The sequence below is a fragment of the Mirounga leonina genome, unplaced genomic scaffold (genome assembly GCF_011800145.1).
Source record: "Mirounga leonina isolate KUSES-001 unplaced genomic scaffold, KU_Mleo_1.0 Mir_488, whole genome shotgun sequence".
Classification (NCBI taxonomy): Eukaryota; Metazoa; Chordata; class Mammalia; order Carnivora; family Phocidae; genus Mirounga; species Mirounga leonina.
The window spans coordinates 9,481,604-9,508,260 of NW_023270777.1; the positions used below are offsets into that span (position 1 = coordinate 9,481,604).

Sequence of the window (26,657 nt, forward strand, 5' to 3'; positions counted from 1 at the left end):
ATACATTTGGCTTCCATGTAAGATGTTTAAGGAAAGAGTTTGGTTAAAAAACAAAAACAACTATTGCTCTCAACTATTGCTTTGTGTCTCATGAGTAAGTTTGGAGGAAGGAAGTCATAGCGGTCTCCAAGCTGCCCCTCTTGTGGCCAGTAGGGCCTGCTTTGACCTATAAATCTGTGTGCCAGTGAGGGCTAATCTCTGATTTTGCTGATGTTTTCTTGCCACCTGTGTTGGGCTGATAGTACCTGACTCTATTTTATTTTTGAGATAGTCAAATTAAACTTCACTAAAATCACATCACAAAATTAGGATATGAAGAATTCCTGACAAAAGGGGAACATGGATAAATCATATTTGAGTGGCATTGAATACAGGTATTGAACTCAGGATTCATCATTGCTGAAAACTAAAAAAAACACAAACATAAACAACACCAATATTACATGGATGTCTCATCATGTAGACCACTGTTGGAAAAAATTTGGATGACCTTGACCTAAGATCTTTCCTTATGCCTTTCCATTCCATTTATAGCTTTATTTACTTAAGATGTCTGAATTGGGAGGAGAGCTCAGAGATAGATCATGTAAGCATTTGTTTTTCTTGAGATTTTATTTTTTTATTTTTATTTTTTAAAGATTTTATTTATTTGACAGAAAGAGAGAGTGAGAGCAGGAACACAAGCAGGGGGAGTGGGAGAAGGAGAAGCAGGCCTCCCACCAAGCAGGGAGCCCTATGTGGAGCTCGATCCCAGGACCCTGGGATCATGACCTCAGCCGAAGGCAGACGCTTAACAACTGAGCCACCCAGGTGCCCCGAGATTTTATTTTTAAGTAATCTCTACACGCAGAGTGGGGCTCGAACTTAGAATCCTGAGATATTAAGGGTTGCAAGTTCCACTGACCGAGCCAGCCAGGCGCCCCATATCATGTAGACATTTCTTAGGGGTGCAGAGCATAATTACTTGGAAAACATTTATAAAATATTTCTGAACACTCATTGTGAAATACTCTACAGCAATAGAAAGAATGAAAAGCTCTTTATAGCCTCATGAGAATGATTGCTATATTGAGAAAGATATATTAAGTAATAAAAGCAGGCTATAGAACAGTATATCTCTACTGTGCTACCATTTATGTAGGGAGAGAAGTGTGTGTGTGAGTGTGTGTAGGATATTTCTAAAGGATACTTTAGTAACTTTGGTTGCCTTCTGGAAGGACAACTGGGTAGGAACTGGGGGACCAGGGTGAGAAGATTTTTCTCTTTGTCTTCTGTGGGTACTCTTACAAACTCTAAAATCATACATATAATACCTATTTCCAAAAACAAAACAAATACCACCACCACCAAGAACCTCATATGTTAGAGCACGGGCAGGTGTATAGGAGGGGAATGCTGACCGGGTAGTTTTAATGTGTGGCCTGTTGCATTGCTGCAATCAATACTTCTGTATGTAAGTATGGTATGTGAGTTTCTTTAGAGTATGTACCAAAATTGCTGGGTTGTAATAGGATGGCATTTCAGATCACCGGGGAAAGATAGACGTGTTCAATGAGGGTTTTTGTTGGGATAATTAGCTATCAGTAAAGAAAATACAACTAGATTCCCTACCTTACCATTTTTTAGAAAAAAAATATTTAGGTGATTAAGGAGCTAAATATATATGTATATACCTTGAAGGAGTATAAGAGGGGAATGTAGAGAGTATTTTTTTTTTTTTACTTTGGGGTAGAAATGTCTTCAGAAATGTGAAATTATGAATTCTGGATGAAAGTATTTGTAACATAAAGGTAGAAAAGGGATTAATATTCAGAATACAGAGGGAGATATTTCAGTTTCAAGACATGTACCAGCAAAACCACACGCTGATCTCCCCCTGCCCATCATCTCTAAGGGCTTCTGTGTTTCCTCTTCAAGGATTGCTCTTGTCTCTTCAAGGGTAGCTAGCTCTTCCTTCTCATCTTTCAAGCTTTGGCTCAAAAGTCATCTTAGAATATAATTTGTTATCCAAACTGGGACAGTTTTGAGAAGGAAATGGAGCATAATTAATAACTGCACCGGGACGATAGCTGTAAATTGGGTCTGTTTCAGGAAATCAGGGCATAGGGTCATCTTAGCTGAGATTGGCTTTCTATGATTACCCCATCAGACATGTCTTCCTTATTCCTTCTCTCCCATCCTGTTTTATTTATGGCACTTCAAGTCATCATATTATATCGTGATTATTTATTGTCTGTGTCACTTCACAACAGGATGGCATATCTCAGTCACCATTCTATGCCAGCGTTTAGAACCATGTTGGTACGTAGTAGCGTACTCCTCAGTAGATATTTGTTGGATATATGACACTTCTGCCTTTGGTCTTAAAATCTTGTGAAGATATGATAGACACACTTGAAAACTTGGATAGAAATGTGATACACAAATCATACTTTTATAAAACAAAGTGTTCTCACATGTAGACTTTTTGTGGCATACTCTACATAAAATTTCCCATTAGCTAAACTTTTTAAAGAACAATTTTCTAAGCTGATGGATGTTTAGGACAGTTCCTTGAGGAACATTCTCAGGCATTCATCTGGGTATCTCTGTATTGAATAATCAAATGAATCCTAGAAGTGGAATCGCTGTGGTAGAGGATATGTGTATTTTCACGGCTCATGGTGTATATTGCCATCCTTCTTTAGAGAGCGATTCATACCCATTTTACATAGACACCAATAGTCTGTAAATGAGTGCTTTTTTTCCTCCAAACCTTCACCGTTACTAGGTATTATTTTTAATGTTTTGCCAATTTGTCTGGGAAAATGATTTTGTTTTATTTTTCTGTGATTATTGATGAAGTTGATGTCATTAATTTTATTTCCTTTGCTAATCCCATATTTCTGTCATATTTTATATTTCTGTTGTGATCATTTTTTCCTTATTGATTTGTAAGAAATAAATATATTTGTTATATCAAAATTTTGCTATTTTACTTTTTCTAGTTTTTTTTTTTTTTTAAGATTTTATTTATTTTTCAACAGAGAGACAGTGAGAGAGGGAACACAAGCAGGGGGAGTGGGAGAGGGAGAAGCAGGCTTCCCGCTGAGCAGGGAACCCGATGTGGGGCTCGATCCCAGGACCCTAGGATCATGACCTGAGCTGAAGGCAGACGCTTAATGACTGAGCCACCCAGGTGCCCTCTTTTTTTTTTTTTTTTTTTTAAAGTAAGCTCTACATCCAATGTGGGGCTTGAACTCATGACCCTGATGAGATCAAGAGTCACATGCTATATTGACTGAGCCACCCAGGCCCCCCTACTTTTTCTAGTTTGTAGTTTGCTGTTTTGAAGTGTCTTTGCTGTATAGAAACAATATGTAAATTATTATTTATATGTATTTATATATATTTATTTTATAAGTTCAAGATATGAGTCTTATTGTGTGTGTTTTGGGGGTTGTGCTTAGGATGTCCTTCTCTGTTCTTAGTTTATATATGTATTTCTTTTTTTTTTCTTTTTAAGATTTTATTTATTTGTCGAGAGAGAGCGAGAGCGCACACAAACAGGGGGGAATGGCAGGCAGAGGGAGAAGCAGGCTCCCCACTGAGCAAGGAGCCTCATGTGGGACTCGATTCCAGGACCCTGAGATCATGACCTGAGCCGAAGGCAGACGCTTAACCAACTGAGCCACCAGGCGTCCCTATATATGTATTTCTTTTAGGCTTTTTGAAACTATTGTAAATGTTACCTGTTCTTTTAAAGGACCTCAGATGGGAAATCACTTTGAGAATATTAGTATCCTTACTTTTTTTTTTTTTTTTGCTTTATCCTGAGAGTCCAGGAACAAATTTAAAGGGAAAAAAAGCAAATAGTAATTTCTGTAATGTGAGCTCTCCAGGGGAAAATTTAGGCAGAAACCAAAGACTTATTGGATGTAGTCTCTAATACTGTATCTCAGCAAAAAGATGTCTTTGCTTATAAGATAATGTTATTTACGTCTAAGATTAAAGAAAAAGTGGGGCACCTGGGTGGCTCAGTCGGTTAAGCGTCTGCCTTCAGCTCAGGTCATGATCCCAAGGTCCTGGGATCGTGCCCCGCGTCGGGCTCCCTGCTGGGTGGGAAGCCTGCTTCTCCCTCTCCCTCTGCCTGCCACTGCCTCTGCTTGTGCTCTCTCTGTCACTCTCTCTCTCTCTCTGTGTCAAATAAATAAAGTCTTTAAAAAAAAAAAGAAAAGAAAAAGTGCTGCTAATTAGACCATAAAATGCCATTGATTGTAGGATACATATTGACTTTAGAGTTTTTAAGATATGGACACATGTAGGTATTAGAATCCATGAAATGTGGCATATGTTAACTTGGACTGCTGCACGATCATTTTTATTTTTATTTTATTTTTTATTTTTTAAAGATTTTATTTATTTATTTATTTGAGAGAGAGAGAGTGCCGTGCATGAGCAGGGGGAGGGACAGACGGAGAGGGAGAAGCAGACTCCCCAGTGAGCAGAGAGCCCAGCACAGGGTTTGATCCCAGGACCCCCTGGGGTCATGACCTGAGCTGAAGGCAGATGCTTAACTGACTGAGCCATCCAGGTGCCCCTCATTTTAAAAAAAATTTAAGTTTTTTTAAGTTAAAAAAATTTTTTTTTTTTAGTAATCTCCATACCCAATGTGGGGCTCAAACTCAAAACCCTGAGATGAAGAGTCACATGCTCTTCTGACTGAGCCAGCCAGGCGCCCCTGCACAGTCATTTTAAATCTTGTGGTTGCTTTGTATAGTTTGTTTTTGGGTTGGCAATTTTTTAAAAACAGCTTTATTAAGATGTAATTCATGTACCATGCAATTCATCCATTTAAAGTATATGATTCAGGGGCGCCTGGGTGGCTCAGTCGTTGAGCGTCTGCCTTCGGCTCAGGTCATGATCCCAGGGTCCTAGGATTGAGCCCCGCATCGGGCTCTGCTCCACGGGAAGGCTGCTTCTCCCTCTCCCACTCCCCCTGCTTTTGTTCTCTCTCTCACTGTGTCTTTCTCTGTCAAACAAATAAAATCTTAAAAAAAAAAAAAATATGATTCGGTGGTTTTTAGTATATTTAGAGATAAGTTCAAACATCACTACAGTCAATTTTAGAACATTTTTATCACCTCAAAAAGAAATTCCAATACAATGGGATATTATTATTCAGTCCTAAAAAGGTGGGTAATTTTGATATATGCTACCACATGGATAAAGCTTGGAGATGCTGTGCTAAGTGAAATGATCCAATCAGAGAAGGAGATACTGTTTGATCCCACTTCTGTGAGGTCCTCAGAGTCGTCTAATTCATGGAGACAGAAGCTAGAATGGTGGTTGCCGGGGACTGAGGGGAGGAGGAGTGGGAGTGTTTGATGGATATGGAATTTTAGTTGGAAGATGAACAAGTTCTGAAGATGAATGGTGGTGATAGTTGTACCACAATGTGAATATACGTGATGCTACACAATTACACACTTAAAAATGGCTAAAATGATAAATTTCATGTATATTCTACTGCAGTAGTCCGCATCCTACCGTCCCTAAGCAGCCATTAATCTACTTTCTGTCGTGTAGATTTGCCTCTTCTGTACTTGCAGATGAAAGGAATCACACAAAGTGTGGACTTTTATGATTGGCTTCTTGTACTTTTGCGTAACGTTTTCAGGGTTTGTCCAAGTTATAGTGTGTATCAGTACTTCATTCTTTTTTGGTGGAATAATGTTCCTTGTATGGATATACCTGATTTCATTTATCTATTTATTACTTGATGGACATGACATTTGGGTTTTTTCCAAGTTTATATGGTTATTTTAGGATTTAACTTGAACTCTGACGATTCTAAGAAATAAAAACCTACTCCATCTATCTTAAGTAAAGGAGGACTTACTGTAAGACTATGTAGGTAGTTTAACAAGTATCCAAGGTCAAGGAAAGGAGTTCAGCAGCTTCTCTTGGGACTGACGCTGGAGGAAAGACTCAGGAGCCAAGGCAGTTGCTGCTTTGTCTCCCGGGCCTGCAAGGTCTCTTGGCTCCCCTTGTCTCTGCATGTCTACTCTATTCTGTGTCTGGACTGGCATTCTCTGCTCCCTCTGTAACCTCTCTGGCACATGCTTTGGCTCACCTTGACTCCTACTCTGGCTACTTTGCAACTCAGTTCCCTGTAACTGAGGTTCTCAATTCCACATTCCTGGCAAGGGATCTAAGTGGTACATCCCTTGTGCACTAGGGGAGTTTACTTGATATAAACATGGTGTCAAAGCTTCACCTTAACTAGGGGCAGATTCTCCAGAAGGAGTGTGTGCGTGGAGCTGGGTGTGACTGGCCTTTCTGGGTCACTAATGCTAGTCAACCTAAAGATGACTTAATTCTCTAGGCCAGTGGTCATCAAACTTTTTGGTCTCAAGAATCCTTTATACTCTTAAAGTTATTTAGGACTCCAAAGAGCATTTGCTTATGTGGGTTCTGTATGTTGAAATTTACCATATTAGATATTACAGTGGACATTTTAAAGATACTAATTCATGTAAGAATAATATAAATGTACCATATACTAATATAAATAACATTTTTTTATGATAAGTAACTGTTTTCCGGAATAAAACAAAACTTGATGAGAAGAGTGGCATTGTTTTACATTTTTGCAAACCTCTTCGATATCTGGCTTAAAGGAAGATAGCTTTAGTCTCAAATCTGTTTCTGCATTCAGTCTTGCAATATACTGTTTTGATTGAAGTTTATGAAGAAAAGCTAATCTCATACAGATATATGTATTTGGAAAAGAGAGGGGTATTTTAATAGCCTTTTTAGATAATTGTAGATATTCTTTGATACCACACCCAATCCGGACAAGTGGCAGTTTTTTAAAGGTTAATTGCTGTGTAAGATCTGAAACCATATCAATGAACTTTTCATATTCTATCACAAACATTTATTGGGTTGTCTTGTACTTTATTTGTAGTAAAATGTCTTCTACTTTAAATAAATATTACACTCATGAATAATTTTGTAACATTCTGTATTGGTCATTTGGAAAATATTGATTCATTGAATTATACAGATATTTCAAATGTTGACATATTTCATCATGTAATATCAAAAACTCACACTTGTTAATATCACGACCAGTCTTGCCAGAAAAGTCTTTAAATGTGGGGAAGCTGTCAGGCTCATGGAAGCAGATAAAAGTTTTTCCAAAATTCTAATTTTCACAAATACTGGCAGTTGTTTTCCTTGAAGTGATAAGCTCACTTTGTTCTTCTTGAACGCTTTCTCATCCTGAATGTCTTCTTAGGCTGTTATTTGGGGGGCAGAATTATTTAATGAAGATAATATTTCCTCTGCACAAATGCTTACCTTATAGATACTCTTGAATCTTTTTAACAATTGACTTTTTACAACCCCAAAACTTACAACTATAGATTATTTCTTTCTGCAATAGATCACATTTGATTCTCAGACATTTATCCACAAAAAGGACATTTGTTGAGCATTTGCCGTGTGCCAGGTCCCATGCTGAGATTGTCTATACACCTTTTTACTTTCTGTAGCTACTGCTACTATTGTTTGTGATATATTAAAGAACGTTTTTTAAGTCTACAAGAAAAGACCTGTTAATGTTTTTCAAACTCCAATTACTTGTATTAAGTAAATACATGAGAGAAAGCTTTTACTGGTAATTGTGGTTTTATTTATGTAGCTATAGTTATAATTTATTAGAAGTACACCTGGTGCTTTAGTTCTTATCAATTCTATTTTTCCCATCCTGTTTAGGTGGTTTCCTAGAAACATGATTGTTTGTTGGACTTGATCTCACAGCCTGGTGAGGACTTCTTTACTGATAATGTCAAGTTCAGGTTATCCTCCCAACCAAGGAGCATTCAGCACAGAACAAAGTCGTTATCCTCCCCACTCTGTTCAGTACACCTTTCCCAGCACGCGTCACCAGCAGGTAAGGAACAAATACTATGCAGTTGCATAAGTTGTGTTTGTGTGTGTTTTACTTTTCCTATTTAATACATTTGTTGGTCAGAAACCAAATGTAATTGTTACATCTATACATTTTAAATGTCAAGAGCCATTCTCAAAGATGGGGAGCCAAAGGTGGGGGATTAATTATCTTTGTCTTAGTATGGCATTATGCCAGATTTCAAAAACATGTCTGTTTTTGTTTGTAGGAGTTGTTGATAGGAAAATACCAGTTGTCTAGGGTTTCCTGTTAAGGTTAAGACCTATGTTTATTGCTCCCAAGTTCTGGTTGAGTATTAAGCTGGCCAGATAACTTGGCCTCTCTTGAGTGATGGCCAGGATAGGGCCTATACCTTCTTGAGAGGTTGATGGCAGGAAGATGAAAGAGTTTGTTTGCTGATTTACCTTGTGAAAAAACATGAGGTGAAATTATTAGCTCAGCGAGCTAGGGACAGGAGTGTAAGAGGTTTGAAGAAAAAAGGGAAGAGGAGGATAAAATGGTCATCTCAGAGAAAAAGAAAGCAAATTCACCAGCAAAATATTATTCAGTACTACCAAAGACTCCTTTGAGTGTGGTCATGATTATGGAGTGAGAATGGACATTGTTACCTTGTTCCTATTTTGGGAAGCATTCACTTTTCAATATTAAGTGTGTTAGTTGAATGTTTTTGTAGCTGCCCTTTTTCGGTTAAAGAAGTTGCTTTCTATTGCTAGATTGAGAATTTTTATCATAATTGGGTGTTGGATTTTGGTTGCGTTGTCCTCTCTCTACCCATGTTCTTTGTCTGAATATTAATTTTCTAGATTATTGTTGCGTCTTTGTTTTTCCTTTTTTTAAATTTACTTTTTTAGTTTATATATAATAAAATTTTATTATATGTGTACATTCTGACAGTTCATACACTCATAAAACCACCACCAAAATGAAGATGTAGAGTATTTCTAGCACCCCATCCCTTGTACTCCGTCCAGGTCAGTCCTCCTCCCCTACTTTCCACAAACCTCAGCTCCCAGGAAACCACTGTCCTGCTTTTTGTCTTACCATATTGTACTTGCTTTGAGTTTTATATGAACTCTTTTATTTGTGGCTTCTTTTGCTTCCGATAATATCTTTGAGATTTATTCATGTTCTGGTGCATCTTAGTAATTAATTTCTTTTTATTGCTGGGTATGGATATACCACAACTTATCTAGTTACCTATTCCAGTTTTTGGCTATTATAAATAAAAATTATTTAGAAAGCATGTACCTATGTGTTTGTTTTATCTAATTATATAAAGAAGTATTGCCTTATTTTCTTAATTGTATTGTTGGAGAGCATCTGTTTTTAATTTTTATCAAGTCCAGTTTATTAATGTTTGTCTTTTATATTTCTTGCTTTTTGTGCATATTTAAGAAGTTTTTGCCAAACTCCAGGTCACTAAGACTTTCTTCTATGTTTTCTTCTCTAAGTTTTATAATTCTAGGTTTTACATTTATATCTATCACCTATTTTGAATTAAATTTTGTTTGTGATGTGAGGTAATGATTGAGGTTATTGCTTTGCATACAGTTTTCCAATAGTTCTAGAAACCATTTGTTAAAAAGATTCTTCTTTCCCCACTGAATTGCTTTGGCAATTTTTCACTGAAAATCAGTTGACCATATATGTGCAAGTCTGTTTCTCTATACTGTTCTATTGATGTATTTCGTGTATCTTCACCTCCCATCTATGTGGTTTTCCGTGTAAACAAACATGTAGTTTTTAGTAAAGAACTTCACCCTGTCTTGATTATTACAGCTTTATAATAAGTTGAAATTGAGTAGTGTGCTTCTTTTCTGAATTGCTGTTTTGATATTCTAGTTGTTAACATTTGTATATACATTTTCGAATCAGCTTGTCAATTTCTACAAAAAAGCTTGCCTTTTTTGTTTTTTTAAGATTTATTTATTTGGGGCGGGGGAAAGGGGCAGAGGGAGATGGAGAGAGATTCATAAGCAGACTCTATGCTCAGCGCAGAGCCCGATACAGGGCTCAATCTCATGACCCTGAGATTACAACCTGAGCTGAAACCAAGAGTCAGATGCTTAATTGACTGCGCCACCCAGGTGCCCCTTGCTGGGATTTTGATTGGATTTGTATTGAGTCTAGAGATAAATTTGGGAGAGAATTGACGTCTTAACATAACAACTTTAATTTTTCTGGTCCATGAACATGGTATAACTCCATTTATTTTGGTGTTCATTGATTTTTCTCAATAATGTTTTGTAGTTTTTAGTGCACAGGTCATGTACATATTTTGTCACATTTGTTCCTAAACATTTCATATATTTTTAAAAGATTTTATTTATTTGAGAGCAAGCGGGGAGGAGGGCCAGAGGGAGAGAGAGAAGCAGACTTCCTCCTGAGCAGGGAGCCCGACGCAGGGCTCTATCCCAGGACCCCGAGATCATGACCTGAGCCGAAGGCAGACACTTAACTGACTGAGCCACCCAGGTGCCCCAATATTTCATATTTTTGATGCAATTGTAAATGTATTGCTTTTCGAATTTCAGTTTTCAGTTCATTGCTACTAAGTCTATTCATCTTGTATCCTGCAACCTTACTTGTTACTTTTGGTTGCTTTTTTATAGATTCCACAAGATTTTCTATTTAGATGATCCTGTAATCTGAGAATAAAGATAGTTTTGCCTGTACCTTTCCAAACTGGATATCTTTTCTCTTTTCTTCCTTATTGTAATGGCTTTAATTGTTAGTAAAATGTTGAGGAGGTTAGAGTAGGTAGACACCCTTGACTTATTTCTCTCTTTTTTTTTTTTTAAAGATTTTATTTCTTTATTTGACACAGAGAGACACAGCGAGAGAGGGAACACAAGCAGCAGGGGACACAAGCAGGGGGAGTGGGAGAAGGAGAAGCAGGCTTCCCGCCGAGCAGGGAGCCCAGTGCGGGGCTTGATCCCAGGACCCTGGGATCATGACCTGAGGTGAAGGCAGATGCTTAACGACTGAGCCACCCAGGCGCCCTGACTTATTTCTCTCCTTAAGAAGAGGGCATTCAGTCTTTGACCGTTAGGAATGTTGTTAGCAGCTGATGACTCACTTGTCATAGGAAGCACTGAGTAATGTCTAGATTTGTCAAATCAATATGTTGTACACTTGAAACTAATATAACATTGTATACTGATTGTGCTTCAATTAAAAAAAAAGAATGTTGTTAGCTTGAGAGGTGTTCCTTCCTCCTGTATTTTCTTAAAGAGTTTGTGTAGGATTAGTGTTTTTTCTTCCTTAGAAGTTTGATAGAATTTTTCAGTGAAGTCATCAGGGCCTAGAATTTTCTTTGTGTGAAGAATTTAAATTATGAATTCAATTTCTTTATAATTCAGATTCTTCATTTTTTTTCTTGAGTCACTTTGGGTAAGTTTTGTTCACTATATTATATAAGTTGTCATACTATTCCCTTTATCTTCTCAGTGTCTTTGAGATCTGTTGTGATATCATTCCTCAGGTTGATAATAAGTGTTTTCCCTTCCTTTTTTTCTTTATTAGTCTAGCCGAGAAGTTTATCAATTTAATTGATTCTTTTCTGAGAATAACTAACTTTGGTTTCATCCATTTTCACTATTTTTTTCTATTTTATTGATTTCTGCTCCTTATTATTTTGTTCCTTCTCTAATTGCCCACATATATAACATTTCTGGAATCTTTCACTGCTTTGTGTATATTCAGGCTTCCTTTTGATACTATTTTCTTTTTGCCTGAAGAACATCGTTTCTCTTAGTGCAGGTCTTTTGGCAGTATACTTTCAGCTTTTATTTATATGAAAAAGTTTATTTCAGCTTGATTTTTTTTTTTTAAAGATTTATTTGAGAGAGAGAGAATGAGAGACAGAGAGCATGAGAGGGAGGAGGGTCAGAGGGAGAAGCAGACTCCCCGCTGAGCAGGGAGCCTGATGCGGAACTCGATCCCAGGACTCCAGGATCATGACCTGAGCTGAAGGCAGTCGCTTAACCAACTGAGCCACCCAGGCGCCCCTTGATTTTTTTTAAAAAGATTTTATTTCTTTATTTGAGAGAGAATGAGAGAGAGAGCATGAGAGCAGGGGAGGGTCAGAGGGAGAAGCAGACTCACTGCTGAGCAGGGAGCCTGATGCAGGACTCGATCCCGGAACACCAGGATCATGACCTGAGCTGAAGGCAGACGCTTAATGACCTAGCCACCCAGGCGTTCCTCACCTTGATTTCCCCCCCCCCCAGCTTGATTATTAAAGAATAATTTTACTTGATACAAAATTCTAAGCTTACAGTTATTTTCTTTCAGCACTTTAAAAGCTGCTGTTTGTTGTATTCTGGCTTGTATGGTTTCTGACCAGAAGACTTTTTTTTTTTTAAAGATTTTATTTATTTGACAGAGAGAGAGAGAGAGACAGCTAGAGAGGGAACACAGGCAGGGGGAGTGGGAGAGGGAGAAGCAGGCTTCCCGCTGAGCAGGGAGCCCGATGTGGGGCTTGATCCCAGAACCCTGGAATCATGACCTGAGCCGAAGGCAGGCGCTTAGCTGACTGAGCCACCCAGGCGCCCCAGAAGACTTTTTTTTTTTTTAAAGATTTTTTTTTTAAATCTATTTGACAGAGATACAGTGAGAGAGGGAACACAGGCAGGGGGAGTGGGAGAGGGAGAAGCAGGCTTCCCGCTGAGCAGGGAGCCCGATGGAGACTAGATCCCGGGACCCTGGGATCATGACCTGAGCCAAAGGTGGACGCTTAACGACTGAGCCACCCAGGCGCCCCTGACCAGAAGTCTTTGATCATTCTTTTTTTTTTTTTTTTTAAATTTTTATTTATTTGAGAGAGAGAATGAGATAGAGAGAGAGATCATGAGGGACAGAAGGAGAAGCAGACTCCCTGCCGAGCAGGGAGCCCGATGCGGGACTCGATCCAGGGACTCCAGGATCATGACCTGAGCCGAAGGCAGTCGCTTAACCAACTGAGCCACCCAGGCGCCCGTCTTTGATCATTCTTATCTCTATTTATATATAAGTATCTTTTCCCCTCTTTGGTTACTTTTAAGTTTTCTTTCTTTATGACTGGTTTTCAGCAATCTGATTATGATGTGCCTTTGCCATACTTTTGGAATGTATGTGTTATTGTCTTAGGCATTCACTGAACTTCATGCTTCTGTGGGTTTATAATTTCAGCCATTATTTCTTCAGGTATGTTTTTCTGTCTACTCTCCCCCTAGGTTTTTTTGGGTTTTTTTTTTGTTTGTTTTGTTTTGTTTTTCTGAAACATCAGTTACTCATTTCGTATTATTCTGCTGGTCACTGGACCTCTATTCATTTTATTTTTTCTGTTTTTTTTCTTCTGCAGTTTCCAACCTATTGTTAATTTTATCCAGTGGAAAAAAAAATTTTTTTTTAAAGATTTTATTTATTTATTTGACAGAGACAGAGACAGTGAGAGCAGGAACACAAGCAGGGGGAGTGGGAGAGGGAGAAGCAGGCTTCCCTCTGAGCAGGGAGCCCGATGCGGAGCTGGATCCCAGGCCCCTGGGATCATGACCTGAGCCGAAGGCAGACGCTTAACGACTGAGCCACCCAGGCGCCCTCCAGTGAAATTTTTATTACAGGGCACCTGGGTGGCTCAGTTGGCTAAGTGTCTGCCTTCAGCTCAGGTCATGATCCCAGGGTCCTAGGATTGAGCCCCGCATCGGGCTCCCTGCTCAGCAGGGAGTCTGCTTCTCCTTGTGCCCCTCCCCCCCTCCGCTCGTGATCTCTGTTTCTCTCCCTATAATAAATAAATACTTTTTAAAAAAATCTTAAAAAAATTTTTTATTACAGACATTGGATTTTTTTCTTTTTTGAGTGGAATATGAACACTGAATTTTACACATTTTAGTACTGCCTTTTGTTGTATTCCTTTAAAGAAAGTTGGATTCCTTCTGGTAGGCAGTTAAATTACTTCTGAGGTTTATTTTTAAACTCTTGAAGGGCAAATCTAGAGTAGTCTTTATTCTAAGTCTTATTTGTCCACCACTTCTAAACTTGTCTCTTCTGGGGTATTTAGTGATTATTTCATGTATTCATTGAGGTTTCTTCACACTGGCTGGAGGAAATTTGAATGAGTTCTGACCCTGTGTAAGCTCTGGGAATTGTTTGTTTTATAGTTCCTCCAAACTGTTCTTTCTAAGAACAACCGGAGATATTTAGGACTGGGCTGTGCTCTCCCCTGTGCATTTGTAGATCGGAATTGAGCCAAAGACCTAGGAGAACCCAAATTCACATTTCAGGAAATCTTTCTCTATGTAATTCCCTCTTCTCAGAAAGTCTCCAGAAATACTATCCATATGGCTTTATCAGACTAGTATGATTGCTTCTTCAGTGAACAAGATTACAGGGCACTGTTTGGATTCCCTTCCCAGGGATGCAATGTGGAAATTGCCTCCAGGCAGAAAGCCTGCAGTACAGTAGGACTCACCCAGTTTGTGTGATTTTTCTCAGAGATTGAGTCCTGTGCGGCCCATTTTCCAGTGTCTGAAGATAGTTATAGTTAACTATATTTTGCCCAATTATTTGGCCATCTACTGTGGGAATGTAATTTTGGACAGTTATGTGCTCACAGCTGGAACCTGCAGTGCACTATTGGTTTTATTTCACTCCTGACTCTTAATTTGTCTTGCTGGATACATCCATCCTTTAGAGAGTTTTTCAGAGAGTCTGTGGTTGGTAAATTTTCTGAGTTCTTGAATTCAGAAAAGTTTGTAGTCCTAAAATTTGAGATGGTTTGGTTATTGAATTTGTGGGTTCAAAGTTGTTTTTCTCTGAACTTAGAATATGTGATTTGTCTCTTTCCTTTTTTTTTTTTTTTAAAGAGTTTATTTATTTATTTGACAGAGCGAGACACCAAGAGAGGGAACACAAGCAGGGGGAGTGGGAGAGGGAGAAGCAGGCTTCCCGCTGAGCAAGGAGCCCGATGTGGGGCTCAATCCCAGGACCCTGGGATCATGACCTGAGCCGAAGGCAGACGCTTAACGACTGAGCCACCCAGGCGCCCCTGTTTCCTTCTGTATAGTTTTGCTGATGAGAAGACTTTTTATTATGATCCTTATTACTTTGTAATGGAAACCTATTTTCTGTTTTTTATGACACCTAGTCAAGTTTTCTCTTTATCCTTGCTTGTCTGAAATTTTTGTTGTGTCCATCCAGTATGATGGATTAATTTTTAAACTATGCCCAGCTTTTCTCTTAGGCCCTTTTAAGTCCAAGGACTTTATCTTTTTTAACTTCTGATAAATGCTGTTTTTCTATTATTTCTTAGAATATTGCCTCTTATCTCTGGGTATTGGAGGTTGGGACTTTTTACTCTAGCTGTCATTTTTAACTTTTCTTCTCTAATTTCTAGAGCTGTGTACTTTGCTGTGTCCCAAGAGAATGCCTCTGTTCTGTTCTGTCTTTGCTTTTGTTTGCTCTTCACCTGTTCTGTTCTATTGCTTAATTTCACCAATCAACTTTTTAATTTCTTTGATTGCTATTTGGTCCCTTTTTTGAGGATATCATTTATACTTTTGTGTCTTTTTTACTTTTGCTTAGTCCTTTATCTATTTCTTTGGATGTAAATTATATTTTGAGTGAGTTGTGGTGCTTTTTTTAAAGTGGCTCTGACTTCGGGCACCTGGGTGGCTCAGTTGGTTAAGTGTCTGCCTTCGGCTCAGGTCATGATCCCAGAATCCTGGGATCAAGCCCCATGTGTTGGGTTCCCTGCTTAGTGGGGAGCCTTGCTTCTCCCTCTGTGCCACCCCCTGACCCCGCTCATGCTCTCTCTCTCAAATAAATAAATAAAATCTTAAGAAAAAGGTGGCTCTGACTTTTCTTTAGTGTTTAGTGTTTCTTGATTATGTTTCCAACTTTGTATCTTTTTTCTTAGACTATGTAAAAATTGTGTTTTACTATTATCTGCTTATAGCAGAGGGCTCTGGACCTCTTATCTATTCCATGTTTCAGTCTGTACTGCTCAGTTTTATGTTTATGATTAAAAAAAATTTTTTGTTGACATGTAATTCATATAGAACTCACCATTTTAAAGTGTATAATATAATAGCTTTTATTTTTAATTTTTTAAAGATTTTATTTATTTATTTGACAGAGAGAGAGACAGCGAGAGAGGGAACACAAGCAGGGGGAGTGGGAGAGGGAGAAGCAGGCTTCCCATAGAGCAGGGACCCGGATTTGGGGCTCGATCCCAGGACTCTGGGATCATGACCTGAGCCGAAGGCAGATGCTTAACGACTGAGCCACCCAGGCACCCCAATATAATAGCTTTTAGTATGTTCACAGTGTTGGGCATCCATTACCATTATCTAATTCCAGAACTTTTTTTTTTTTTAAGATTTTATTTACTTGAGAGACAGAGTGAGCGAGAGAGAGAGAGCACACAAGCAGGTGCCGAGGGAGAGGGAGAAGGAGACTCCCCTGTTGAGCAGGGAGCCCAACGAAGGGGCTTGATCCCAGGACCCTGGGATCATGTCCTGAGCTAAAGGCAGACGCTTAACTGAGCCACCCAGGCACCCCTTCCAGAACTTTTCTGTCACCCAAAATGAAACTCATACCTCATACTAGTTAATCCCAATTCCCCTCTTCCCTCCATTCCCTGGCAACCACTAATCTGCTTTCTGTCTCTGTTGATTTGTTACTTATAGACATTTTATATAACTGGAATCATCAAATATATGGCCTTTTATGTCTATTTTTAGTTAGCATTATGTTTTCTAGGTTCATCTGGGTTGTACTATATTTCATTCCTTGATATGGTTGAGTAACATCCCACTGTATAGATACACCACATTTTATTTATCCATCATGAGTCACTGGGCATTTGGATTCTTTCTACTTTTTGGCTATTGTGAATACACTGCTTTGAAAATTTGTGTACCAAGTTTTGTGTGTGGACATACGCTTTTAATTACCTTGTGTATATATGTAGGAGAAGAATTCCTATGTTATTTGGCAGTTTTAGGTATAAGTATCTGTTTATGATTGTTAGCATTAATAGGTCTCTTTTGAAAAGAAGCTTTTGTCTTTTCAACAAAAAGTCAAAAGTAGGAAAACAAACATTAAAAACATCCACCTGGGGATGCCTGGGTGGCTCAGTCGGTTAAGCCTCTGCCTTCAGCTCAGGTCATGATCTCAGGGTCCTGGGATTGAGTCCCACATCGGGCTCCTTGCTTAGCAGGGAACCTCCTTCTCCCTCTGCTTGCAACTCTCCCTGCTTGTGCGCTCTCTCTCTGTCTGACAAAAAAACAAAAACAAAAACAAAAACAAAACACCCCTCCTGGAATGATGGAGAAACTATTACTTTTAACTAGCAGGTTGAGTCTCTGGGCTTCTGTCTTTTCATTTGTAAATGTACATGGATTTAACTCAGTGGCTTCTGTGGCCCTTCCAGCTCACCCATTTTGGAATTTAAGTTTGGACTGCTTTTTAGGATTTCATATTGAACACAAGAGTTTGAGATTTTACTGCTTGAAAGTATAGATCGGGAGTTACTGTAATGCGTGTTATTAGGAGAATGAGTCAATGATAGACTGAACACCAAATTTCATTTTGAATTCTTTTGAACGATACGGAGTTAAAATGTTGATTATTTTAGGTTGATGGGGAAGAATCAGATCAGTGAAGGATGGAAATCATCATTGCTGTTTCCTTCCATACTTAGTGGCCCATCACTGCCTCTGTGCATTTATACTTGGTTTACTTTCATGGCACTTTTCACTTTTTGGCTAATAAGTAATTTATGATTCTTTTAATACTAGGAATTTGCAGTCCCTGATTATCGTTCTTCTCATCTCGAAGTCAGCCAGGCATCACAGCTCCTGCAGCAGCAGCAGCTTCGCAGACGGCCCTCCCTGCTTTCAGAATTTCACCCGGGTCCGGACAGGTAATGGCGCTCTTTTGTGTTCCCGTCTCGGACGGAATCTCTCAAGTGTGTGTGTACTTCACAAGTGTGCCAATGGGTTTAATGTGGTTTTTTAAAGAATTTTATAACCAAGCCATGATGGGTCATTTATCGTTTATATGTTGATCTTTTGGAGTAGTTCTCATAATAGTTAAAAAACCCTTTTAGAACTTGTTTCCAGAGTTCACAGTTGGTGCTGTGTGGTGGGAAGGGAGGTAGAGCTAGGCTGCGGTCCTGGTCAGCTTGTAGCCCTGGTCGCGTGTATAAGCCGCTCTTCTTAATTTAGGCTGCATATTAGAACCACCTTGGTTTTTAAAGATTTTTTTTTATTTTTTTTTTTATTTGAGAGAGAGCGAGAGAGCACATGAGACGGGGGGAGGGTCAGAGGGAGAAGCAGACTCCCTGCTGAGCAGGGAGCCCGATGCGTGACTCGATCCGGGACTCCAGGATCATGACCTGAGCCGAAGGCAGTCGCTTAACCAACTGAGCCACCCAGGCGCCCTAGAACCACCTTGGTTTTTAAACTTGATGCCCAAGCCCCGTCTCAGAAGAATTAAAGCAGTTCCTGGGATTGGGCCCAGGCATTCGTGTATGTCTAGAGTTTCCCAGGTCATTTTCATTTGCAGCTAGAGTTGGAAATTACTGATTCAGATTCTTTAAACTTTAGTTTTCTCACTTGTAATAATGAGAGTAGTAATGGCAGCGTCCTCAAAGGAGAGTATTTGTTGGCCCTGTTCATGGTAGACATTCATTTTCCCCGGTGTCCTTACCATCTCTGCTCTCTCCGTACCCCATCCTTGCTCTTAATCTAAAGTATGTTGAGCTGCTTTTATTAAATCTCCTTTCTGGCTTTCTTGTTTCAGCAATTTTATAAAGAACCTGATTTTCTATTTTAAAAATATGTTTACTATTTAGGTTTGAAGATGATAAAAGGATTGAGATTATTTGGCTGTGTTTAAAATTATTATAAAATACATTTCTTGGTGAAGGTTGTGGAGAGAATTCAGATCACCCTCCTCCACAATATCTAGCAAATATACAAAAATAGCTCTTCAGAAAGGCTAAAAATCACCCTGTATAAAGAAGGAAAGGTTGGGGTGCCTGAGTGGCTCAGTCGGTTAAGCGTCTGCCTTCGGCTCAGGTCATGATCCCTGGGTCCTGGGATCGAGCCCCGCATCTAGCTCTCTGCTCCACGGGAAGCCTGCTTCTCCCTCTCCCACTCCCCGCCCCCGCTTGTGTTCCCTCTCTTGCTGTCGAATAAATAAATAAAAAATAAAATCTTTAAAAAAAAAAAAAAAAAGAAGGAGAGGCATATAGCCACTGCCATAAACTTGGAAAAGTGGCACTCAAGAGAGGACTTAGAAGAATCTTGCATGACTTGGCCTCCTAGTTCCTACTTCTACTCTCAAAGAAGCAGTGTTGAAGAAAGAAAGAGGGTCAGTAAAATCCTAGGGTTTCTCATAAATACTCCCGAATTTGAGAAAAATGTACATGGTGAAGGTTTAGTGGTGGTGAATTGTTTGCTTGGGAATTCCCATTGTGCCATCTTGCAGGAAAGGGCAGGCATGGTGTGTTTTTTTCCAAAGTGATGAGCCAAAGCCCTCAGGACTGTTTACATGTCTGGCTTGTAGAGGAAACCAGGATCCTCAACAAAGGCTATCATAGCCCCAGCCAAGTTTTCCCCTCCTTTGCCCCATTTCCCTGTTCCCTCGGGCTGTAGAAAAATATAGAAAGCCAAACCCAGTCCTCTATCTGTAGACAAATGCCAGGCAAAGGACCCCCCCCACCCCCACCCCGCCCCACCATTCTGTACCAGAGAAAATCTGGGTAGGGCTGCACATGTGTGGTACCTGAGCAGTAGGGTAATAATGCCACGAACATGGCAGAGATATGCCTGGAAAAGAAAATTAAAGAAAGCAATACAGAGTGTCAAAAACAAAGCCCCCTATGGGTAAGAAGATGAAAACTGAAGAACTTGCCCCCTAAGTGCTATGCGCTACAGGAGAACTTAAAATTAATAATAAAGTCTTTAAAAGGTACAAGGCAACCCAATTAGATAAAATGAAAGATTGGACGTTCCAGTGCTCCCAAGCTCACCATTATAAATTTGATATATAAAATAAGTAAGAACAAGGACTAAAACAGGTATGGCTAAGGTTAGACCTTTGTCGTGCAAGAAAGTCCAGAGATAATCAGAGTGGATGCAGAAGAAAAGGATAGAAATTAAAGCAATTAGAAGTTGGTAAATATGGAAGGTAAATTAAAATCATCCAACATATCATAAGAACGTATGCTTCTAGGTGGAGAACCTGTAAAGGAAAGGAAATAATATTCATAATTTAAAAAGAATGCTTTTTTCCTGGTAAAGTGAAGGAAGAACTCTGTAGACGGATAGGGCATACCTTGCTCCGGGGATCACTTACACAGAATGATCAACACTAAGACAGATCCTGGTTCAGTTCTTGAAGTTCAAGGATAACTAAAATAATCAGGAATCCAGGAAGCAAAGGAAATCCTTGACAGGGAGGAAAGAGTCTGGCTTCAAGCTACTACAGTGTTAGAAGATAGTGTAGCAGTAGCTATAAAACGACACTGACATCTAAGAATATTATATGCCGCTTAATTTTAAGAATAAAAGCAACAGGCAGACAGTTTTAGACGTGAAAGCACTGGTCATCTAAAACTTCTTGAAGAGTTTCTAGGTGATGGAATCCTGCCAAAGAATGGAAGCCGTGGTGAAAGGACTGTAGTAAAGCCACACACTCCTGTATGTAAAAAGTCTATGTGAGACACCTAGATGAACTATGGTTCCATCACTGAACGTCAATAGCAAATCTTGAGAAAGTAGAAAGTGATGTAACTACAGGATCTAGAGGTAATGTGGGTATTGGGAGACTGGTTAAAGATGCACTTGAAGAGTACGCCTGGAGTATGCCTCTAAAATGGAATTGTTAGGTTAATAAAAAAATTCCCAGCTAATGCTTTTCATAGTTTTCCCCTTACCCTTTAGCAGTAATTTTTTAGGAACAGATTTCTTGTGGTAAAGGAGCATTTGCCTGAAGTACAGCAATTCCTTCTTTTTTTTAAAGATTTATTTGACAGAGAGAGAGCACAAGCAGGGGGAGCGGGAGAGGGAGAAGCAGGCTTCCCGCTGAGCAGGGAGCCCGATGTAGGACTGGATCCCAGGACCCTGGGACCATGACCTGAGCCGAAGGCAGATGCTTAACTGACTGAGCCACCCAGGCACTCCAGCAATTCCTTCTTTTAAGCTTTACTTCATTTTATTTTTTCTCTTAATAGCTGAATAAAAACAAACCAAATAATCTTCACTTAAAAAAATATTGTATGTGATTCTTTTGTTGCTTTATTTTTGCCTATATATCCATTCATCTGTATATAAGAATACAAATGATGACTGGGAATGGGATTCATCTAATTTTGGCATTGTTTCTGTGTGGTGGATTTGGGGTGATTTGCTACTTAGTTTTGTTCTGTATTCCTGGCATTTTTTGGTTAGCAAATCTATATCATTTTATAAACTGTGCTCTTAAAATATGAGTCATTTCTGGGTGAATATCATCAATCACATTTTCTAGATTCAGAAAAATTAGTCCACATAATTAGAATATTTGGATATTTAGATGAACAGATGCAGAACGGTTGAGGTAGTTTCAGATATTATAAAAGATTCACTGAAATTCAGATAATTGGCTTTCCTTTGAGCAGCAAGAGAAGCCAAATCATGCTTGTAAATTTGAAAATTTAGATGAAATAAATTTTGTTTCAGAGAATAGCCTTCCATAGCTAGGCATAACTAAAATCAGTTGATGTAATTCTAGATGATTTTTGTGGACCACTGTTTTGAAGAACTATGGACCTTATGACATATTCCCCTTAAATGAGGGTTATCTTTTCTTTAAAATTAAAATGAGGGTGCCTGGGTGGCTCAGTTGGTTAAGCGACTGCCTTCGGCTCAGGTCATGATCCTGGAGTCCCGGGATCGAGTCCCACATCGGGGTCCCTGCTCAGCAGGGAGTCTGCTTCTCTCTCTGACCCTCCTCCCTCTCGTGCTCTCTCTCATTCTCTCTCTCGCAAAAAACAAAAATTTAAAATTAAAATGAGGGGCGCCTGGGTGGCTCAGTCGTTAAGCGTCTGCCTTCGTCTCAGGTCATGATCCCAGGGTCCTGGGATTGAGCCTCACATCAGGCTCCCTGCTCTGTGGGAAGCCTGCTTCTCCCTCTCCCACTCCCCCTGCTTGTGTTCCCTCTCTCACTGTCTCTCTCTCTGTCAAATAAAATCTTTAAAAAAAAAAAATTAAATTAAAATGATAGGGTATAGGTATATTATAGTAAAAACCCAATTAATAACTTTAATTTGTTTTAAAGATATTTAAAGATGATATTAAGAGGTCATGGAAGTCAGTAAAATGTAAGAACTTCTAAGTTTAAAAGTCTATAGAGATTTTTTAGTATGAAAAGCTGATTTTTTTATACCTCATTTATCCATTCATCAATTGATAGATACTTGAGTTTTCACTTTTTTTTTTTTTGAAGATTTTATTTATTTATTCTGACAGAGAGACAGTGAGCGAGGGAACACAAGTGGGGGGGTGGGGTGGGAAAGGGAGAAGCAGGCTTCCCGCCGAGCAGGGAGCCCTATGTGGGCTCGATCCCAGGACCTTGGGATCATGACCTGAGCTGAAGGCAGACGCTTAACGACTGAACCACCCAGGCCCCCCAAGTTTTCACTTTTTGACTGTTATGAATAATGCTGCTAGGAACATTCATGCACACATTTTTATGTGACCATAGATTTTCCTTTCTCTTGAGAATATGCCTACGAGTAGAATTGCTTTATCATATGATAGTTCTCTGTTTGTTTGCCATTGGAGAAATGACTAGACTGTTTCCAGAGTAGCAGTACCTTTCCACTAGTTTTAGTTTTTAAAAGGCAATATGTTCATTTAAAATGCAGTTTTCATGCTTAACTCCCCCAGGACTTCAATATAAAATTATATTTGTTTTTGAAATTTTAAATGGTTAAATTATACATTTATTTATCCATGAGTAGCTTTGTTCTTGTAAAAAGGATATGCAAGCTGAAATGGGAAATAGCCTGATTTTTTTCTTTTCTTTCTTTTTTTTAAAAGATTTTATTTATTTGAAAGAGAGAGAGTGCGTACATGAGTGGGGGATGGGGCAGAGGGACAGGGAGAAGCAGACTCCTTGCTGAGTGGGGAGCCTGACATGGGCTTGATGCCAGGACCCCGAGACCATGACCTGAGCCGAAGGCAGACACTTAACTGACTGCCACAGGCGCCCTTAGCCTGATTTCTTGATGGAAAGAGAGCTTTCTATACTCAGTGTTTGTCTTAATTGTCCTGTGTCCTGGTAGCCTTGTGTTCTTCTCTAGCACTGGGTGTATTCTACCTTCTGGCTTCGGTAAATCTCATAGGCAGATTCACTAGAGGTAAAATATAATACTTGGAAGTTAACTTTTGTAGGTTGAGGGGAAAACTGAGGGCTGAAATCCTGCTTGGGCAGTTGGCCAGGCCCTGTGTACCAGTGCGTTGCATTTGCTTATAGACATTTCACACATAATTTTCTTGCAGGCCAGCATTGGCCCTGATTCTGAGTGTTGTGTTGAGGGGCTGGGGCTTTAGCCTAATGCTGGATGCTTGTTTCTGATAGATGACCTCTGGCTGCTCTGTGGGGGATGAATTTGAGATGGATAGACTAGAAGTGGAGAGAACATGTGAGAGACCTGAAAGAGAGAGAGAGCAGGCTTAAGGTAGGGCAGTGAAATGGAGTTTGAGACAAGACAGGTTGGAGTCAGGAGGTGAGGCCACCAAGTCATAGCAGTTGGCAAAGGCGAGGGAGGAGACCTGGATGAATCTTAGGTTTCTAGCTTGTCGGATGGCTGTTGGTTCGATTGCCGTGACACCGGGATAGAGATCAAGAAAAGAGCAACAAGGGAAAGACAGCTTGAGTTTGGTATGAGTTAAGTTTGAGGTTCCTGTGAAACATCCAGGTGGAGATGTATCTAACATGCTCAGGGGAGGATCCAGATCGGTACATGTGATCCAGGGAGGGCGGAAAATGAGAAGGGCTAGAGTTTAAAGATGAACCCAGAGGGTCCCCAACATCTAAAGATACCATGAGACGGAAGCCTCTGAAGAAGAGAGAGAGAAAGGAAAATGATTTTGAAATAGTGGTCTTCAAACAGGTTACTTGCATATTTCTCAAAAGAATTTTGAAAAGCTGTATTGTACATTTTTAAGTTGACATCTAAAGTTTTTTATATGTCTTAAAAGATGAATATAATTTGTCATATTGAAAATATTGGCATTTTAAAGCAAAACTGCTGTGATACATTTTTAAACGTATCTGGTAGAATCTAAATACCACAGTGATTTGATACCCTCATCCACTTAAAATGATACCATATATGAACAAACTTGTCTCTAATAGAACTTCTTATTTTGTTCCTTTTTCCCTTGGAACTCATATGTTCATTCTTCTTTTTTCACAAAATGTATCCTAATGTGATTCGTTTTGGTTATTCAGAGTCATTTATTGATCAACCTATCTTATAACAACAACAATATGTAAAAGTATCTGTTTCTAAAAGATGATCTATTAAAGAAACTTCTGGATTGAAATATTATTTCAAGATCAAAACAGCAGTCATTTAAGAAAACAAGAAACAAATTTATCAAATATAAGTAAAATTTCATGGAAATGCATCCATGCATTTTAATGAGATAGATGGGGCTGTTTTCAACATATTACCCATTGATAGAATAAAGGCAGCATATACTCTGTTCTGATTTTTTATTTTGATGAAGGTACCACGAAACCTTATCCACAAAAATAATGTCTTATGAGGTATATATCCTAAATCACATATTTATCTGAGACGAAAATGTTAGTAAACAAGTTAAGTTCTTCAATTTTGTTGAAGGCAGACGTTTGGGAACTGTTGGCTTGCAAAAGGATTTGTTTCTTTGCAGCCCTGGAGGTACGTACACTTGGGGGCCAGTGCTTCCATGAAAGGTCCAAGAAGGGTGAGCCGGAAGCTTTCTATGTATGCGCATCGAGAGAAGCGCAGTTGTGGGAGAAGCAGAGAGCTCCAGGTTTGTTATTCAGTAGTCAGTGTAGGTGAAGAGTGGATAAGGAAGCTCAAGATCTCTGGAAGTTGACGGTTTTAAAATGATCTGTGCTCGTGTTCCCTGTGGAGAACTGTCGCGTGTGCCAGCAGAAGACTGTTAGGTTAGACCACGACAAGCAGGGTGTTCCAGTGTCCTGGAACCCGAGAGGCAGGAGAGTTTCAGGAAGGAAGGAGTAAGTAAAGGACAGGTCAGCATATGTCTAAAAATATTCTTTTGCTTTCAGTTTCAGGAGGTCATTGCTGACTTTAGTGAGTGGTGACCTCTTGTAATAACCATGAAACAAGCGATGGGGACTTAAGTCAGAGTCCAGCGAGTTGAGTGAATGGAAAAGAGTAACTGGTGAAAAAGTATAAATCATCCTTTCAAGTAGTAGTAACCTTCTAATATAAAATTTTTGTGTTAGCCTTTCGGATCTCTCTTTAGTTCCTAGGCTAGTCTTTCTTAGTCATGATTCTAAGAATTAATTTGTGTGTGAACTTTTTTATTGTGGGAAAATATATGTAACATAAATTTGCCATTTTACCCATTTTTAAATGTTCCAGTTTAGTGGCATTAAGTGCATCCATGTTGTGCAACCATCACCACTATTTCCAGAACTTTTTCATTACCCCAGAGAGAAACTCTGTTCCCATTAGGCAGTAATTCCCCGCCCCCCTCAGTCCCTGGTAACTTCTAATCTACTTTCTTTCTCAATGAATTATTTCATACAAATGGAGTCATACAATAATTGTCCTTTTGTGTCTGGGTTATTTCACTTAGCATAATGTTTTTAAGGTTTATCCATATTGTAGCATGTGTCAGAACTTTATTCCTTTTTGTGGCAGAATAATTGTCTGCTGGATGATCTATATACCACATTTTGTTTATCCCTTTGTCGGTGGACAAGGGTTGTTTCCTTTCGGCTACTGTGAATAATGCTGCTTCGAATTTTGTTGTACAAGTGTCTGTTTGAGTCCGTTTTCAGTACCTTTGTATCAGAGTCCCTGTTTTCAGTACTTTTTGATATATACCTCATACATCCAGGTGGAATTGCTGTGTCGTACGGTAATTCTTTGTATAGCTTTTTGAAGAACTGTAGAATTTTGTGGCTATATAGTTTTACATTCCCAGTGGTAGTGCATGAGGTTCCAATTTTTCCACGTCTTTGTAAACACTTGTAATCCCCCCCCTTTCTTAAAACAAGTTAAGCCTCTCTACTGGGTATTAAATGGTACCTCATTGTGGTTTTTGATTTGTGTTCCCATAATGATGAATGACGTTGACCATCTTTTCATGAGTTTGTTGGCCATTTGCATTTGTTTATCTTTGGAGAAATGTCTATCAAATCCTTTGCCCATTTTTCTTTTTCTTTTTTTTGGGGGGGGTTGTCTTTTTATTGTTCAGTTGTGGGAAGGAGTTCTATATATTCTGAATATGAAAAGCTTTTCAAGGGGACACCTGGGTGGCTCAATCAGTTAAGTGTCTGCCTTGAGCTTAGGTCATGATCCTGGGATCCTGGCATCCAAGCCCTGAGTCAGGCTTCCCTGCTCAGTGGGGAGTCTCCCTCTCCCTCTGTTCCTCCCCCCGCTTGTGCTCTCTCTCTCTCAAATAAATGAATAAAA

General features: G+C 39.2%; 1 protein-coding gene across 10 annotated transcripts in view; it reads left to right on the plus strand.

Annotated features, from left to right (window-relative positions):
- NCOR1 (nuclear receptor corepressor 1) overlaps positions 1-26,657 on the plus strand; it is a 159,583-nt gene that overhangs the window by 14,608 nt on the left and 118,318 nt on the right. For 9 of the 10 annotated variants that reach the window (XM_034989667.1, XM_034989666.1, XM_034989664.1 and 6 more), the window contains exons 2-3: positions 7,765-7,942; positions 17,743-17,867. In XM_034989667.1, coding sequence (XP_034845558.1) covers positions 7,835-7,942; positions 17,743-17,867 — 233 coding nt within the window. In that variant the 5' untranslated portion in view covers positions 7,765-7,834. Of the gene's footprint in view, positions 1-7,650; positions 7,943-17,742; positions 17,868-26,657 lie in introns of those variants that run through there. The other variant, XM_034989665.1, reaches the window with a different exon arrangement.